Raw genomic sequence first — 18,187 nt, forward strand, 5'->3', positions numbered from 1 at the left:
GTAACAACTACCATACCAGTCACGGTGAGCCCTGCCCATTGTGCATGTGCCTCATCCTCCCACCTCTCGTTATCGCACGCTCAGTATTATGCATAAAATGTATGTCAGTAGGGCAGCGCTGAGCGCTCGCCCCGGCACATGCAGAGTCCACATGCATCGTGGCTTTAGTAAAAACATAGCAGGTCAGGTTGAATAAGCACATTAAAACTCCCCTCAGCTCTGGGTACCGGCCAATGAGAACACACCCAATAGTAAAAGGAAGGAGGGAGAGAGTGACAGTAGAGTGAATTAACAGGGGACATATAGTGAGATGAGATGCACCCCTTTAACCAAACAGACACAACCGAAGTTGAGAGAGGACACCAGGAGCGAGTCCCATTTATTTCAGTTACCTGAAAACGTTATTGATGTGGGGGTGGTGGATTGGTGTATTATTGGGTGTGTCTAGCCTGGCTAAATTCAGTTTATTTTCGGAGATGCTGACGGGGCTGTGTATTCTTGGGATTTCAGAAAATCACTTGTTTGTTCTCGGCTTGTGACACTCAAATCCGCTGAACCAAGCAACTCACTAGTCTAGTAGCCGAGAGTTCTTCAGAGCGCAGAACGGATTCAGGTAGCTTCCGAGAAAATCTCTCCTGCACACCTGAGACAATTAGACATAACTGTTCTCCATAGCATACAGCTGGACATAACTGTGCGTACAGTATACGACGGAAGTTTCAGTCGTTTGGCAGATCAATACGATTGTCTTCAACCGCGCGCTCGTTCTATGGGTCAGTTATCCACGCACAACTAGTTCTCGACTCCTACCTGTCTCCACTTGAGTATTGATCCTGCAGCTATATATCGAAAAGTCAGCATCGTTCACCACAAGAAACATGGACACTCCAGGTGGTAAGTATTATGATTGTGATTATATTTGTTGCAATTTTTTTGTGGAGTTATACCTGTTTAGTTGAGAATGCTGAAGGTTTTTAAAATTGTTTTTAACATTTTTGTTATTGTGTTGCATTGGTGTGGTTTCTCTTTGCAGTCGTGCGTAATTGTGCGCAAATACGTTCCCATTATGATGTTTTGCATTAAGTGTCTCCTCATCAGCATATGTTAGAAAGGCAGTCGAGTTAATACGATTGAAAACAACGTTATTAGGCTAGCACTGCATGTCCAATTCTATATGTTTATCAAATTGCGAGATGAGAACAATTCATCTTTATAGCAGGACCGTCATGCTTTTTGTGCATAATCCTCCCATGCATGAACCTGGAAAATGAAATCAACCCTGATTTGATAAGTTATGAAAGTTGTAACATCCCAAGAAGTGGGTGTTTTCTTTTAAACCTGCAAAGGTGCACTCCGAAAATGTTACAAAGTTTGACGATGATGATACGTGACAGTGCTTGAAGTTCACGCAGCTTTGTTGATCCACTTCCTGTTTTTCCTCATAAAAACAAACTCACGTGGAGCGACCTGTCATTGGTTCCAACGCATTCGATGCCTTTTGCAAACAGTAGGCAGATTATTTTGTTTTCGTGCGTAACTAAATCAAATTATTCTCTATACCAGTGGTTCCCAAACTGTGGGGCGACCCCCTTTTTTGTATATACACCTCCGTTCTAAAGTTTGGCTTCACTTATAAATGTCCTTGTTTTTGAAAGAAAAGCAAAAAAAAGTGTCCAATCAAATTGATCAGAAATACATTGTAGACATTGTTCATGTTGTAAATGACTGTTGTAGCTGGAAACGGCTGATTTAAAAAAAAATAGTTTAATGGAATATCTAGAGGCCCATTATCAGCAACCATCCCTCCTGTGTTCTAATGGCACGTTGTGTTAGCTAATCCAAGTTTATCATTTTAAAAGACTAATTGATCATTAGAAAACCCTTTTGCAATTATGTTAGCACAGCTGAAAACTGTTGTTCTGATTAAAGAAGCAATAAAACTGGCCTTCTTTAGACAAGTTGAGTATCTGGAGCATCAGCATTTGTGGGTTTGTTTACAGGCTCAAAATGGCTGGAAACAAAGAACTTTATTCTGAAAGTCATATCTATTCTTGTTCTGAGAAATGAAGGCTATTCCATGCAAGAGATTGCCAAGAAACTGAAGATCTCGTACAACGCTGTGTACTACTCCCTTCACAGATCCACGCAAACTGTCTCTAACCAGAATGGAAAGGGGAGTGGGAGGCCCTGGTGCACAACTAAGCAAGAGGACAAGTACATTAGTGTCTAGTTTGAGAAACAGACGCCTCACAAGTCCTCAACTGGCAACTTCATTAAATAGTACCCGCAAAACACCAGTCTCAAAGTCAACAGTGAAGAGGTGACTCTGACCAGCTGTCCTTCTCGGCAGAGTTACAAAGAAAAAGCCATATCTCTGTCCAGTGTCTGTGGCCCATCTTAATCTTTTCTTTTTATTGGCCAGTCTGAGATATGGCTTTTTCTTTGCAACTCTTTTTAGCCCATAGACTACAACATTTTTCTAAATAGAATTTCTTTAAAGAATTGCACAAAAATAAGCTTTAAAACTGCTAAATATTCTCTGCACCACATGACAACATGTATAGAATTGCAGGAACTAAGCTTTAAACTGGCAAAATTGCCTCCACCAACAAGAGGAGTGTGAACAATTTGTGTCAAGAACAGTGCTTGTGCGCACAGAAATAGACATGGCGCGGGTGCGCAGGGGGCCATGGGATATTCCCCAATGATGGAAGGGGGGCCTGAGTGAAAAAGTTTGTAAACCCCTGCTCTATACCACCCAGTTGGCATTGAGATAATAAATAGGTAGGAGACGTTTTGTGGTTACTATTGGAGGCAGGAGCAGTGATATTGGTTCATAAGGCAAAGTTTATGGCCATGGGAAGCTCTACAGTTACACATGGAGCATTGGGCGTTGTTTCATTGAGGTTACCCAAAGTACACCAGGCATCATAATATTTGTTCATCTATTCCACTTCCGGCTGTTGAGTGGTAATTCATTTACTAACTCTGCAGTCAAGTTCCAGTACATGGATGGAAACGGCTTGGGTCAAGGCACCCGTTTCCACAGTCGTTTCCATCACATGGACTGGAACCACTCAACAGCTAGATGTGGAATAGGTGAACAAATATTGTGATGCACTCTGCAAGTGCATGGATGTGAGGATGAATTGAGAATGCGAGGAGTGCATTCAGTGGGAAGGCTCACACTCCATGTCAGAACTTGTTCCATGGGTTCCATGTCAGTTATTATCTGTAGAGGGCAATGGGGTGCGTCAGAGCTCTGCATTCTTTACTATCTTAATAATTTATTGCTAAAAAAAATACATTCAATAACGTAATCAGTAACTATTGGCCTTTAATATATGTGCCTACATTTGGCTAGGCTAGGGTTAAATTTAGGATTTAGGTTAGCTAAACGGTTAGGTGAAGGGATAGCTAATATGCTAAGTAGTTGCAAAGTAGCTAATTAGCTAAAATGCTAATGTTGTCTGTGATAAGATTCTAACTTGGTTTGCTAGATGTTTGTGTTATACACCCACCCATCCACCCTGTCTTATATAACCACACCCACCCATCCACTATGTGTTATGTAACCATACCAAACATAACATATCATACTAAATGGAGTGTTCCTGATTTACATACAGAATAACACGAAGTGCTCTGAGACCAGGTTGTGCTAGGTGGTGCATGGGTCTCCTTGGAGCGAACTCAGAACATCCTCAGCCAACGCTACATCCTGCTCTATTTATTTTTCCTCTTTAATTATGACAGGGACTCTATGCCGTGTGGGGTGCTTAGAAATTCTGACTTCTAATGGGAGCTTCACGCAGCGAGTCTTCCCACTGAATGCACTCCTCGCATACTCAATTCATCCTCATGTTGATGCACTTGCAGAGCCGCGTGCGGCACGTGATTTTCCCAGGACCTCCTACCCTGCAGTTCTCTATCTCTCAGCTCTGTCTTCTCTCTCTCGGACACTTCTGTTGTGATGCTGCCTGAGGTGATGGAAGGGGGGGGGGGTTGGTCAGTGGATCAGCCATTTCATACATTAACTTTGCCTGTAGTCACGTTTTCCCACCTCATGCGCGCTTTATTGTATTCTAAGCAAATAAATTAGTCCTGATTCCTATAGCATATGTCCCTTGCATAAACATCTGTCCCAAACTCGTACATTAAATATACATGCAGGCAATCTCATAATATAACTCATTCTATTCACCCCCGTTGAGGCCCTTTGGCCCACTGGGGGCAGGTGAAATTGAACAAGCTGTGAATGCTTCCCTCCTGCTGCAGCATCTGTTTCAGCCACAGAGTGCACATCCAAAGACAATTCACCTTTTTATTTTTATTTCACCTTTATTTAACCAGGTAGGCTAGTTGAGAACAAGTTCTCATTTGCAACTGCGACCTGGCCAAGATAAAGCATAGCAGTGTAAACAGACAACACAGAGTTACACATGGAGTAAACAATTAACAAGTCAATAAAACAGTAGAAAAAAGGGAGTCTATATACATTGTGTGCAAAAGGCATGAGGAGGTAGGCGAATAATTACAGTTTTGCAGATTAACACTGGAGTGATAAATGATCAGATGGTCATGTACAGGTAGAGATATTGGTGTGCAAAAGAGCAGAAAAGTAAATAAATAAAAACAGTATGGGGATGAGGTAGGTAAAAATGGGTGGGCTATTTACCGATAGACTATGTACAGCTGCAGCGATCGGTTAGCTGCTCAGATAGCAGATGTTTGAAGTTGGTGAGGGAGATAAAAGTCTCCAACTTCAGCGATTTTTGCAATTCGTTCCAGTCACAGGCAGCAGAGAACTGGAACGAAAGGCGGCCAAATGAGGTGTTTGCTTTAGGGATGATCAGTGAGATACACCTGCTGGAGCGCGTACTACGGGTGGGTGTTGCCATCGTGATCAGTGAACTGAGATAAGGCGGAGCTTTACCAAGCATGGACTTGTAGATGACCTGGAGCCAGTGGGTCAGGCGACGAATATGTAGCTAGGGCCAGCCGACTAGAGCATACAGGTCGCAGTGGTGGGTGGTATAAGGTGCTTTAGTGACAAAACGGATGGCACTGTGATAAACTGCATCCAGTTTGCTGAGTAGAGTGTTGGAAGCAATTTTGTAGATGACATCGCCGAAGTCGAGGATCAGTAGAATAGTCAGTTTTACTAGGGTAAGTTTGGCGGCGTGAGTGAAGGAGGCTTTGTTGCGGAATAGAAAGCCGACTCTGATTTGATTTTCGATTGGAGATGTTTGATATGAGTCTGGAAGGAGAGTTTACAGTCTAGCCAGACACCTAGGTACTTATAGATGTCCACATATTCAAGGTCGGAACCATCCAGGGTGGTGATGCTAGTCAGGCGTGCAGGTGCAGGCAGCGAATGGTTGAAAAGCATGCATTTGGTTTTACTAGCGTTTAAGAGCAGTTGGAGGTCAAGGAAGGAGTGTTGTATGGCATTGAAGCTCGTTTGGAGGTTAGATAGCACAGTGTCCAAGGACGGGCCGGAAGTATATAGAATGGTGTCGTCTGCGTAGAGGTGGATCAGGGAATCGCCCCCAGCAAGAGCAACATCATTGATATATACAGAGAAAAGAGTCGGCCTGAGAATTGAACCCTGTGGCACCCCCATAGAGACTGCCAGAGGACCGGACAGCATGCCCTCCGATTTGACACACTGAACTCTGTCTGCAAAGTAGCTGGTGAACCAGGCAAGGCAGTCATCAGAAAAACCGAGGCTACTGAGTCTGCCGATTATGAATATGGTGATTGACAGAGTCGAAAGCCTTGGCAAGGTCGATGAAGACGGCTGCACAGTACTGTCTTATCGATGGCGGTTATGATATAGTTTAGTACCTTGAGTGTGGCTGAGGTGCACCCGTGACCGGCTCGGAAACCAGATTGCACAGCGGAGAAGGTACTGTGGGATTCGAGATGGTCAGTGACCTGTTTGTTGACTTGGCTTTCGAAGACCTTTAACTGAGACCGTGACCTACTTCTCTGCTCCTCGCTAGGTTAATGTTATAGACATCGAAACACACTCCTCATGGGTAAATTATGTTTACTGTAATGTACAGTATTTACTTAGCTCATCATCCTGTTGCATCCTCATATTACATAGGATGCATTTGCAACTGTACATTTGGATCCTGGCTTTAATATTACATCAACAATAATTCACTGAGTGTTATAATCTAACATTTATGTGGCATAAACATCGTATGGAGCCGAATGTGTGCCAACCTCCATGACCGGTCATTGCACAAAACACTAGCAGCCTTACCAGGCTTACAGCGTTGTGTGTGGCTTCCTGCACAGCAGAGCGCAAACAAGAGGAAGGATAGAATAGGGGGGCGGAAGGATTGTTGTGCCTGTAAAGTGCTCAATGCTCACTTTTCTCTGCCTGCCTGGCTCTACTCACCCACTCAGGCAGATTAGTGGCTGTAGGGGTTACTGACCTCACGATGGGAAGCTGCTCGCCTCACTCTCCAACCTGCTGCCGATTCCACAATTAACACTAGTGTCTGTCTGCACCGACCTCAATTCTAACTGGCTTGCCAGTGAGTATATGGCTCTTTTGTCTTCTCTGAGTTACATGGGGCATCCTCTGGAGTTTGCTATGTGCTATGTACTATAATCCTACTGGGTGAACACCAAAGACGATTCACAAATTCCTATGGCTCCCTATATTTTCTCTCCTGTCATGAGGGCCATACCATGATGTCCTCTGAATTGGAGTTAATTGACAAAAAAGGCCAGGCCCTATACTTGGCAAAGAGCTCTATGTAATGGTATATTATGGGAGCACCGAACAGTATATGGCAGTATAGTCAAGATTAGCCTTGGAGAAGCCTGTAAAAGCTGATTATTTATTGACTAGGCTACCATTTATGGCATGGTAGTTCAGTCCTAAAGGGCGCTCACAAACGTAAACACAGAAGTAGCTCACATGTGAGTGTTCAAGTGGATATGCAATGTGTTTGGGTGGGTGTGGAGGTTTGACAAGCCCCGGCTGGGTCTGGAGGCAGTCTGTTTCCAGTCTCAGGTAGTGGCTGGCCAGAACAGGACAGCAGGTCCCTGTCATATGACTGCTAAGACTTGCGCTAGATCTCTGGCTCTGCAGTGTGTCAATAATAAATCCTGTAGCACGTGCTGGCTGAGGGATTATAAAAACACTTGAGATAAACAAATACTTGGTTCAGCAGCACCACAGGGAAAAACGGAGAAGTCAATAAGAGGAAAGAAATACAAGCCCAGGGCAGATTTACTAATGTTTCTCATACAAATGTAAGACTCCATGACAGGTGTATAGTATTTGGGAATATACGGTGCCTTCGACAAGTATTCATACCTCTTGACTTTTTCCACATTTTGTTACGTGTCAGCCTTATTCAAAAATTGATTAAATATTTTTTCTCTCTCAGCAATCTATACAAAAATACCCCATAATGACAAAGCGAAAACAGGTTTATCAATTTTAGCAAATGTATTACAAATAAAAATCTGATACCTTATTTACATTAGTATTCAGACCATTTGCTATGACACTTGAATTTGAGCTCTCAAGTGCATCCTGTTTCCATTGATCATCCTTGAGATGTTTCTATAACTTGATTGGAGTCCACCTGTGGTAGATTCAATTGATTGGACATAATTTGGAATGGCACACAGCTGTCTATATAAGGTCCCACAGTTGACAGTGCATGTCAGAGCAAAAACCAAGCCTTGAGGTCGAAGGAATTGTCCGCAGAGCTCCGAGACAGGATTGTGTCGAGGCACAGATCTGGGGAAGGGTGCCCAAAAATGTCTGCAGCATTGAAGGTCCCCATGAACACTGGCCTCAATCATTCTTAAATGGAAGAAGTTTGGAACCACCAAGACTCTTCCGAGAGCTCTCCGCCCAGCCAAACAGAGCAATCGGGGGAGAAGGGCCTTGGCCAGGGAGGTGATTAAGAACCAGATGGTCACTCTGACAGCGCTCCAGAGTTCCTCTGTGGAGATGGGAGAACCTTCCAGAAGGACAACCAACTCTGCAGCACTCCACCAATCAGACCTGTATGGTAGAGCCAGACGGAAGCCACTCCTCAGTAAAAGGCACATGACCGGCCGCTTGCAGTTTGCCAAAAGGCACCTAAAGACTCTCAAACCAGGAGAAACAAGATTCTCTGGACTGATGAAACCAAGTTGAACTCTTTGGCCTGAATCCCAAGCATCACGTATTGGTGAAAACCTGGCAACATCTCTACAGTGAAGCATGGTGGTGGCAGCATCATGCTGTGGGGATGTTTTTTCAGCGGCAAGGAAAGTGAGACTAGTCAGGATAAAGGCAACGATTAAAGGTACAAAGATCCTTGTTGAAAACCTGCTTCAGAGGGCTCAGAACCTCAGACTGGGGCGAAGGTTCACCTTCCAACAAGACAACGATCCTAAGCACACAGCCAAGACAACTCAGGAGTGGCTTCGGGACACGTCCCTGAATGTCCTTGAGTGGCCCAACCAGAGCCCGGACTTGAACCCGATCGATCATCTCTGGAGAGACCTGAAAATAGCTGTGCAGTGACACTCCCCATCCAACCTGACAGAGCTTGAGAGGATCTGCAGAGGAATGGGAGAAACTCCCCAAATGTGTGTGCCAAGCTTGTGTCATCATACACAAGAAGACTCAAGGCTGTAATCACTGCCAAAGGTGCTTCAGCATGTACTGAGTAAATGGTCTGAATAGTTATGTAAATGTGATATTTCAGTTATGTTTTATAAATTTGCTTTGACATTATGGGGCCTGAGAGGGTATTGGTCCACCCACTTGGGAGCCACGCCCACCCACTGAGGAGCCAGGCCCAGCCAATCAGAATGAGTTTTTCTCCACAAAAGTGCTTTATTACAGACAGAAAAACTCCTCAGCACCCCCCCAGACGATCCCACAGGTATTTGGTATTTTATTAGAATCCCCATTAGCTGTTGCAAAAGCAGCAGCTACTCTTCCTTGGGTCCACACAAAACATTAAACAGAACATTAATAGACAAGAACAGCAAGGACAGAACTACAATTTTTTTTTAAAGGCACACATAGTCTACATATCAATGCATACACACCAACCATGTAGCTCAAATAGGGGAGAAGCGTAGCTTTATCTGTTTTTTTATGTAGCCGGATGTGGAGGTCCTGAGCTGGCATGGTTACATGTGGTCTAAGGTTGTGAGGCCGGTTGGATGTACTGCCAAATTCTTTAAAATGACATTGGAGGCTGCTTATGGTAGAGAAATGAACATTCAATTCTCTAGCAACGGCTCTGTTGGACATTCCGGCAGTCACCATGACAATTGCACGCTCCCTCAACTTGAGACATCTGTGGCATTGTGTTGTGTGACAGAACTGCACATTTTGGAGTTGCCTTTTATTGTCCCCAGCACAAGGTGCACATGTGTAATGATCATGCTGTTTAATCAGCTTTTCTTGATATGCCACAACTGTCAGTTGGATGGATAATCTTGGCAAATGAGAAATGCTCAGTAACAGGGATGTAAACACATTTGTGCACAAATGGAACATTTCTGAATATTTTATTTCAGCTCATGAAACATAGGTCCAGAACTTTACATGTTAGTTTATATTTTTGTTCAGTGTAGTTTATATTCAATGTATACATACGATAGGCTAACTATTACCATGACACCTTGTGTAGGGCAGTGATAAAAATATAGCAGCCACCTGTCACAAAATCCCCAATAAATGTTTTTTTTTTTTTTTTTAAAGTTAGGTAGCCCGTTCGAGTGGTTCTCTCTATGGGAAACGGGATTCACTTTCTCCATAGCTTACTGTCGGTGACGACACGAGTACAGTTTTTATTACAGTATTTATTTTAATCACGGAACCGGTTTGTGATTGTTGTAAATGTCTACACGATACTGCAGATTTGGTCCAGGCAGTAACCGTGTCAGAAGTCCATGTGAGTCGGCGGTCAGGTGTCGTGCTGCTTGCGGACGCTGGGCAAGGAGGGAGCGGAAGCACCGCATAGCCCGCGCGGCCGTGTCTCTGAGATGCAAAATATTTTTTTAGAGAGGATGCGAAAGCAGACGAACAGAGAGGATTAAAAAAAATGAAAAACAGAAAAAGACCAACGTTGATTTATTTACTGTAATTTATATTGACTGCCTATATAAATACTGAAGTTGTTTGCGTGACGCAAACAAATGTCTAGCTAGGTTTCCATTCAATTGGCGACAGATTTTCATGTGAATATTCTCAAATCCGCATAAACAGTATGCGCACTTTCCTACCATAAATGTGTTTCCATATAATTGAAATTCCCATGTACCGAATAAAAAAATGCAAGTTAAATGAGTTTATCGCAATTTTACTGATGGTTTTCTCACATTTTTTAAATATTGTTATATCACACGTTTGGCCTACATCGGGGATCATCAACTAGATTCAGTCAATTTTTTTCTTGAGCGTATGGTCGGGGGGCCGGAACATAATAAAAAATACATTTTAGATTGCAAATTGACCGAAAGAAGCCAAAACAGACATAATATTTGACTAAAACAATAATTTCATCCCTTGCTTACATTTGTATACGATCACATACAGTGCAGTCAGAAAGTATTCACACCCCCTGACTTATTCCACAGTGTTACATTTAATCCATTTTTAATTTAGGCTGTATTTTTTTTCTCATTCATCTACACTCAATACCCCATAATGTTAAAATAGAAACATGTGTTTTTAGAAATTTTTGCAAAAATATATAAGTATTTACACCCCGAGGCAATGCTTTGTAAAAGCACATTTGGCAGTGATTAGTCTTTCTGGGTAAATCTCTAAGAGCTTTCCACACCTGGATTGTGCAGTATTTGCCCATTATTCTTTTCAAAATTCTTAAAGCTCTGTCAAATTGGTTGTTGAGCAATGATCAATGACCATTTTCAGATCTTGCCATAGATTTTCAAGCAGATTTAAGTCAAAACTGTAATTCGGCCACTTAGAAATAGAAACTTACAAACTGCTTTGTCATTTTTTGAAGTATGACTTTAGTGCCTTGATGCAAACATGATGCATGTTTTGGAATATTTGCATTCTGTATAGGCTTCCTTCTTTTCACTCTGTCATTTAGGTTAGTATTGTGGAATAACTACGCTGTTTTTGGTCCATCCTCAGTTTTCTCCTATCACAGCCATTAAACTCGAACTGTTTTAAAGTCATCATTGGCCTCATGGTGAAATCCCTGTGCAGTTTCCATCCTCTCCGGCAACAGAGTTAGGACACCATCTTTGTAGTGACTGGGTGTATTGATACACCATCCAAAGTGTAATTAATAACTTCACCATGCTCAAAGGAAGATTCAATGTCTGCTTTTTAAAAATAATTTTTCCCATCTACCAATAGATTGTGAGGCATTGGAAAACCTCCCTGGTCTTTGTGGTTGAATCTGTGTTTGAAATTCACTGCTCGACTGAGGAGTACAGAGATGAGGCAGTCATTCAAAAAACACGTTGAACACTATTATCCATTTTAAATTCAGGCTGTAACACAATTTGTTTGGGGAAAAAGTCAAGGGTTGTGAATACTTTCTACGTCTCTTTATTATGCATGGGAAAAGATTTCCAAATTAAAAATCACTTGGAGCGGATTTCCTGGTGTTTTTTACAGTCTTATGTACAACAATGAATTATTTTTTTTTAAATTTAAGCACAATTTTTTGGGCTCAGAACTTGGGGGCCAAATGGCCTGCGGGTTGCCATTTGGAGAACCTTGATCCACATAATGAGATTATTGTGGACAAAAGAGCAACATTTTATTTTTATATGACAAATGGTAGCCAAGCATTGATGATTATGTCACCAGAATAAGACCCTTGCTATTTATTGGAAAGGAGCATTAAGCTCATCAGCTTGCACTTTCACCACCCTGTGAAGTACATCGGAACGTATTTTATCTTACGTATCTTTAGCCTCAACCTCTACTTCCGTATTATGGTTATTATATCTATATTTGCGCATAAAATAATTTCCACTGCTATTTCTCGCATAATTTATTTTACAGACACAAAAGATCCCCATGTCAAACAAACAAACCATCTGTTGGCATTTATGAAATTGTACCGACACTTCCTGTTTCCATCACAGCTGTTGTGAAAAACGTTTTTATACGGTATGACTTTACGCGCATAAAACTGTGGATGGAAACGTGGTTTGTGTGAGTTTGGTTGGGACAGAATCCGCGCTCACTCTGTTACTGTGCTTCCAACCATTTTTGCCACCTTTTCTCTCCCTGAATGCACAATTATACCTATTAGTCCTACAGAGAGCGGTCTTTTGCCACCAGCTACCACAAACGGTAGCGGCATAACCTCAACTTTTAAAGGAAGAACCACTGTATGCTTTTGCATGCCTTTAAACGTTGCACCACTTCCTGAACTCTGTGACCTTTTTTTAGAGTAAACTTATTTTCAGCTATCTGACTAACCCCACTACCTCGGTCTCTGTTTTTCCAACAGGAGGTGTTATTCTGTATGCGCGCTCCTCCGGCAGCCCCAGCCCTGGCAGCCCGTCCAGTGGGTACCAGACCCAGTCCCCCTCCTCCACCCTCTCCCAGCCCTCCTCCCCAGAGGAGATCACCTTCACAGAACTCGGGCCCCTGGGGTCCCTGAAGGGCCAGAGAGGGGGAGGATGCACACCTCCATCATCCTCCAAGCTGGTGTTCCACTTCCCAGAAGTCTACAATATGGCTACATCAACGTCCACCCACCAGCACTCGTACCAACACCCCATCGCTGGGAAAAGGCCTAGTGGATTCACAGGACCTTTCACCAGTGAGTAACATTCCTTCCGGACTTCTTTTGTCATCCCTCCTTACTCTTTCTAGCCTAAACCAAAACATCCACCCCTATCCAATACTCATCTCCTCCCACAATCCTTTTCTGTAATGTACACTACACAACGTCTTTTGTTGCTTGTGACATTAGTCGGTAGTCACCTTCACTTATGATCCCATTTCTGACTGGCTGTACCTCTGTCTATATATATATTTATATCTCTACAGAGACTGGCGGTATGGTGCTCCTGTGTACAGTGTGTGGAGACATTGCATCTGGGTTCCACTACGGAGTGCACGCCTGTGAGGGTTGCAAGGTAAGAAGACCATGATGACTAAACGCATACAGTAAGTGCCCCTGAAATGGCTCCCTAGTCCCTATATAGCGTACCTCTTTTGACCATTTCTGATGCACTCCTACTGTGTATAATAAGGTGGTGGGTCACATTCACGTTCACCATTTCAAACTAACTGTACATCTGCTTGAATATCCTGTCTAGGGCTTCTTCCGTCGCAGCATTCAGCAAAACATCAACTACAAGATGTGTGTGAAGAACGAGAACTGTCTCATTATGAGAATGAACCGCAACCGCTGCCAACACTGTCGCTTCAAGAAATGCCTCTCCGTGGGCATGTCCAGAGATGGTAAGAGTTAAGAGTGAAATCTTACTGAGAGTGCAGGCTCAGACAATCGTTAGAGGCCATACAATGAGAGTTTCTCAGCACTGCACCAGCCTTATCTTTCGCCTGAGACATTGCACTGGCCTACTGTTGAAGGGCACACGTTGGAAAATAACCTATATACACACAGCCTCTTGCACATTCATAAGTTTCAAAGTCAGTCTTTCTTCCTCTTGTTCAGATTCCTCCCCTCTCCATGTTCCCCCCCCCCCCCGTGTTCCCTGAGCTCTCCCTCTATCCCGCTCTTCTCTCCGCTCCGACAGTGATTTATGAGAACGGGAGCCTTGAAGTCCCTGAAGCTATCTGTCATACAGGAAACTGCAGCAAACACAGGAATTATTTTGGGGAATTGGAACAGGGGCAACTTGATTACCTTGTATACTGTTTACCCTTATAACATCTTGTACAATTAATGAGAGAGACGGCAAACAATTAAGCTCGAGATTCAGAACAAAACAGCCCGTCCTTGTCATACAATTAATCAGCCGTATGCAAAGCTAATCTCACCTACTTTACTTTTAGCCTTGATAGCTAAGTATTGATAAATTGCCCCATCATAACGGATTACGAAAATAGTGTGGGATGGTTTCCGTTGACCTAAAAAAGCACAGCAAGCATTTTACCTATAGCATGCTGGTACATGGTGACCTAGTTGGGATAGTTTGCCTGCCTTCAGTGTCTTCTCAGTGTGGCTTCAACCCTCCTGTGTTCTCTCTCGTGCTTAATCCATTGCCTAATCTACAAGAGAACCAAGTGTGATTTCTGCATGCAGTCGACAGTTTGGGCGCTCAAAAGGTGGGGTACGAGAAACGAGGCCAGTGAAGATGTTTTGATGGAAGGAACAACGCTCATATTGACCCTGTTAAAGGCACGATCTCGAAAGTGTCAAGAACCACAACCTAGAAACCTCATTCCTTCGACTGCAGCTGTTGTGAAAACAGAAAAACCTCTCAGTCAACTGCCTGCAGTCCACATGACAGGAGACGTCCTGATTTCTCAGGAGCCTGTGATTGGTGGGTCTTGGGATTACCATATAGACAAGGCAAATATTGAAGTCCCTTTCCCTCCCCGAAACCAGTTCATCTTCTTAAAGACACAGCCTACATTTTCATCCACAACGCAGTGCATTAAAGCCCATTCTCACAACTGTAATGACCAGCTAAAGTCGAGAGACTATCCATGCACGCGTAACAAAGTGGATTGATGCGAATGACTATAGCAGAATTCCATAGATCTTCTGTAACAGAATGTCACTGTTATAGCCCTTTTTTTTAGCATGATCTAGATCCTATGCTCTTTAGGGACAGTGCATTGCACACTGCAGAGAGAGGCCCAAGAGATCATGTAATGGTGCCAGAGATGTGTTAACACAGATGTTCAGTCATACATTTCACTGAAGCAGAACACAAAAAAATTCTCTCCCGATGTCATAGCTTAGTGGAGTATCTTGTTTTGATCTCAAACACTTTAAGTTAGTTTGTTTCTATGAATTATAGATCATTTACATCTTGCCTCATGCATTGTGCTGGCTTGGTTGAAGAACTCTCGGCAGCAGGACCGCCATTTGAAGCTTCTCTCTTATGTCACACTCCACTAGGTGGTGTTTCACTCACTACGTTCTCTCTGCAAGCTCCTATTTTCAACACTACTCTTCACTCTCACCTTACTTCTCTGCAACCTCTCATCCCCCCTCAACATCCTCTTTCCTCCCCCTTGCGTGCTAGCCCACCTCTATTTCTCTCCCTCCGTCGCAGTAGCAGTGACATCACGTTCACGATGAGCCACTGCCCTACTTACAAAGTAGAGAGGGAGGGAAGGAGAGGAGAGAGAGAGATGGAGATCTATAAATAGCATTTTCAGCTGATGGATATTGTTGGCGAGGGGGATGGAGAGTACGAGGGATGGGACCCACAAAAGACTGCTTACACGTTCATGCATGAAATACACAAGATACAATTAATGCATTTTTGTTACGAAGGGGAATGTATGAACATTCTATGTTTGTTTCTGTGTAGACTGGACCTTAAGACTTAATATCTATAAGAGAACTATGGCCAGACTTTGACCAGTACCCTCTGTTTGTGTCTTCATCAGCTGTGCGTTTTGGCCGTATCCCTAAGAGGGAGAAGCAGAGGCTTCTGGATGAGATGCAAAGCTACATGAACAGCCTGAATGAGTCTGCCACCATGGACATAGAGTCCTCCCCCGTCTCCGAAGCCCCTCCCAGCCCAGCAGAGGTTCCTTCTAAAGAGGCCATCTCGCGGGCCTATCAGGACATCTCTTCCAGCAGCCAAGACAGGGCAGCCAAGAGTGAACTCAACATCACCAATTTACCAACAACATCTCTGTTCAAGAGCAACACATCTCAGGAGACCAGCTACACCAATGGCTCCTCCCACCTCGGCTCTGACTCCACCCAGGGGTACCAGTCCTGTCCTGCAGGCCTTGCCCCTCACTGCCCAGACACCAATGACAACCACCATACGTTCCCCTCTGTGGACAAAAGTCGCTATAGTTGCCCCACTGCTTTGTCCAATCATGACCACGGGCAGTCTAATGTGGGCACAACTCAACGGGGCAGCTCGGCCAATCACAACAGTTTCTCCATGAAGGAAGAGACCCAAGAGCCGCAAACTCAGACATCCTGTCCATGGAAATTAGCTGCTGGAACCAAAGTGCTGGTGAGTAAACCAAGAGTCGTTAGAAAGTTGTTATGAAGCTTTACATATGTGATGTTTAAATTATTATATATATTTTTTAAACAGTATAGTATGGATTTGAATCTAACTTTCTCTCTCTATCCCTCAGGCCTGTCCTCTCAATGCGTGTCCTGTATCTGCGGCCAGTCGTTCTGGACAGCAGATATGGGAGTCTTTCTCCCAGTGTTTCACCCCGGCAGTGAGGGAAGTGGTGGAGTTTGCAAAGGGTATCCCTGGCTTCCAGGAGCTCAGCCAGCACGACCAGGTCATGCTGCTCAAATCAGGCACCTTCCAGGTAATAACCGCTTAAAGTAGTCTATTTTTTTGTCCAGGACTAGGCTTTACCTGTACTCAGGAAACTGGCCCTAAATCCAATTATTTCAGCTGTGAAAATAGAAATACGAAAAGGACAAAACGCCTTAATTCTCTCTCCCAATAAATGTAATCCCGATCGACTAACCTTCCACTGGGTCTTCTGTCTCGGTCAGGTGTTGATGGTGAGGTTTTGTACAATGTTTAACCCTGAGGAGCGGACGGTGACCTTCCTGAATGGCCAGACGTACCCTCTGTCCACCCTGCGGGCGCTGGGGATGGGGGCGCTGCTCGACGCCATCTTTGACTTCAGTGAGAAGCTGGGAACTCTGAGGCTGGAGCCTGATGAGATGGCTCTGTTCATGGCCGTGGTGCTGGTCTCTGCAGGTGAGGGGGGGAAATTGCCATTGAATTCATCACTAAAGCAGTGTCAATATGAACAACATGGCATGAGGAAGTCATAGAAGAGATGTAGATCTTAAATGGTATGATAAGAAAATGTGACCGAGTAAGAGCATAACGATAAACCGACAAGTTGTGCAGACATCCATAGATAGATAGCTATTGTGTCTCTCAAACAAGCTCTCACCCTCTCTTCTTGTCTCCTTAGACCTTTCTGGCATCATTGATATGGGGGCAGTAGAACAGCTCCAGGAGGGGTTAATCCGTGCCCTGCATTCCCTCATCCACTGCCGTCGTCCCGACGAGAGTGCGTCCATCTTCCCCAAGCTGCTCCTGCACTTGCCCGACCTGCGCACCCTCAACAACCTGCACTCCGACAAGCTGCTGGCCTTCCGGATTGACTCGTGAACAGCCCTGAACACACACACACACAGCAATTCAGAACTCACCGACCACCACCACTCTCTCAGGGCAAGACTTCCCAGGAGATTGAGGAACACTGACTTGGGCAATCAATCAACAACAACAAAAATGTTCACGATGCATGTTTGAAAAAGGTCAATAATTAATATATTGATCTCCATCCTGTTTTCATGCACACACACACACACACACACACACAACCAACCACACTTGGGCAAAGATAGTCTGTTAGAATGTACATCAGTGTTTTAGGCTTACCGTTACCCTTTTGGACAGGTGTGTATGGCAGTTTACCTGTTGTTTTCCAGTCTTTAAGAGACCAAAAGCCAAAAGTTCACTTACTTGTTTAACCTATTCCTAATCTCCTGACCATTGCCAAACCACAGTTGAGAGAGAATCAGAGAGGAAGATGTTTGTGGACAATGATAAGTTTAGGGACCAATATTGGTGACTGAATGTGTGGGTGTTTAGTGTTTGTATAAGAGAAAGGGACCCTGTATATAATAATAATAATAATACATACAATTTACACTTAAGATCATGTGTTTATAAGTGAAATGGGAATCATATCTGGGGTTTAAATATACAATTAAGACTCAAATACATTCAACAGACAAATTACATATAGAAATGCGATATTCTGTATATTGGCAAAATTTGTCACATTCACATATTTAGCAGATGTTATTGCGGGTGGAGAGAAATGCTTGTGTTTCTAGCTCCAACAGTGCAGTAGTATCTAACCATTCACAACAATACACACACAACCTACAATTGAAAGAATGGAATTAAGGAATATATAAATATTAGGATGATCAATGTCAGAGTGGTATAGACTAAATACAGTAGAATAGAATACAGT

At 43.6% G+C, this 18,187-nt stretch overlaps 1 protein-coding gene across 1 annotated transcript; it reads left to right on the plus strand.

Annotated features, from left to right (window-relative positions):
• The first annotated feature begins 201 nt into the window (after positions 1–201).
• Positions 202–17,828, plus strand: LOC135528463 (nuclear receptor subfamily 1 group D member 1-like). The gene is made up of 8 exons (XM_064957567.1): positions 202–894; positions 12,492–12,806; positions 13,037–13,125; positions 13,309–13,453; positions 15,584–16,170; positions 16,298–16,483; positions 16,677–16,887; positions 17,111–17,828. Exons 1-8 carry the CDS (start codon positions 879–881, stop codon positions 17,308–17,310), a joined length of 1,749 nt encoding a protein of 582 aa, XP_064813639.1. The 5' UTR covers positions 202–878; the 3' UTR covers positions 17,311–17,828.
• The last annotated feature ends 359 nt before the right edge of the window (positions 17,829–18,187 follow it).

Source organism: Oncorhynchus masou, chromosome 33 (genome assembly GCF_036934945.1).
Source record: "Oncorhynchus masou masou isolate Uvic2021 chromosome 33, UVic_Omas_1.1, whole genome shotgun sequence".
Taxonomy (NCBI): domain Eukaryota; kingdom Metazoa; phylum Chordata; class Actinopteri; order Salmoniformes; family Salmonidae; genus Oncorhynchus; species Oncorhynchus masou.

Excerpts from the sequence above, each read along its gene's own strand:
- LOC135528463 (XM_064957567.1), top strand. Across the intron at positions 12,807-13,036 it reads ATTCACAGGACCTTTCACCA|AGACTGGCGGTATGGTGCTC; the intron begins GTGAGTAACATT and ends ATATCTCTACAG. Across the intron at positions 16,171-16,297 it reads CTGCTGGAACCAAAGTGCTG|GCCTGTCCTCTCAATGCGTG; the intron begins GTGAGTAAACCA and ends TCTATCCCTCAG.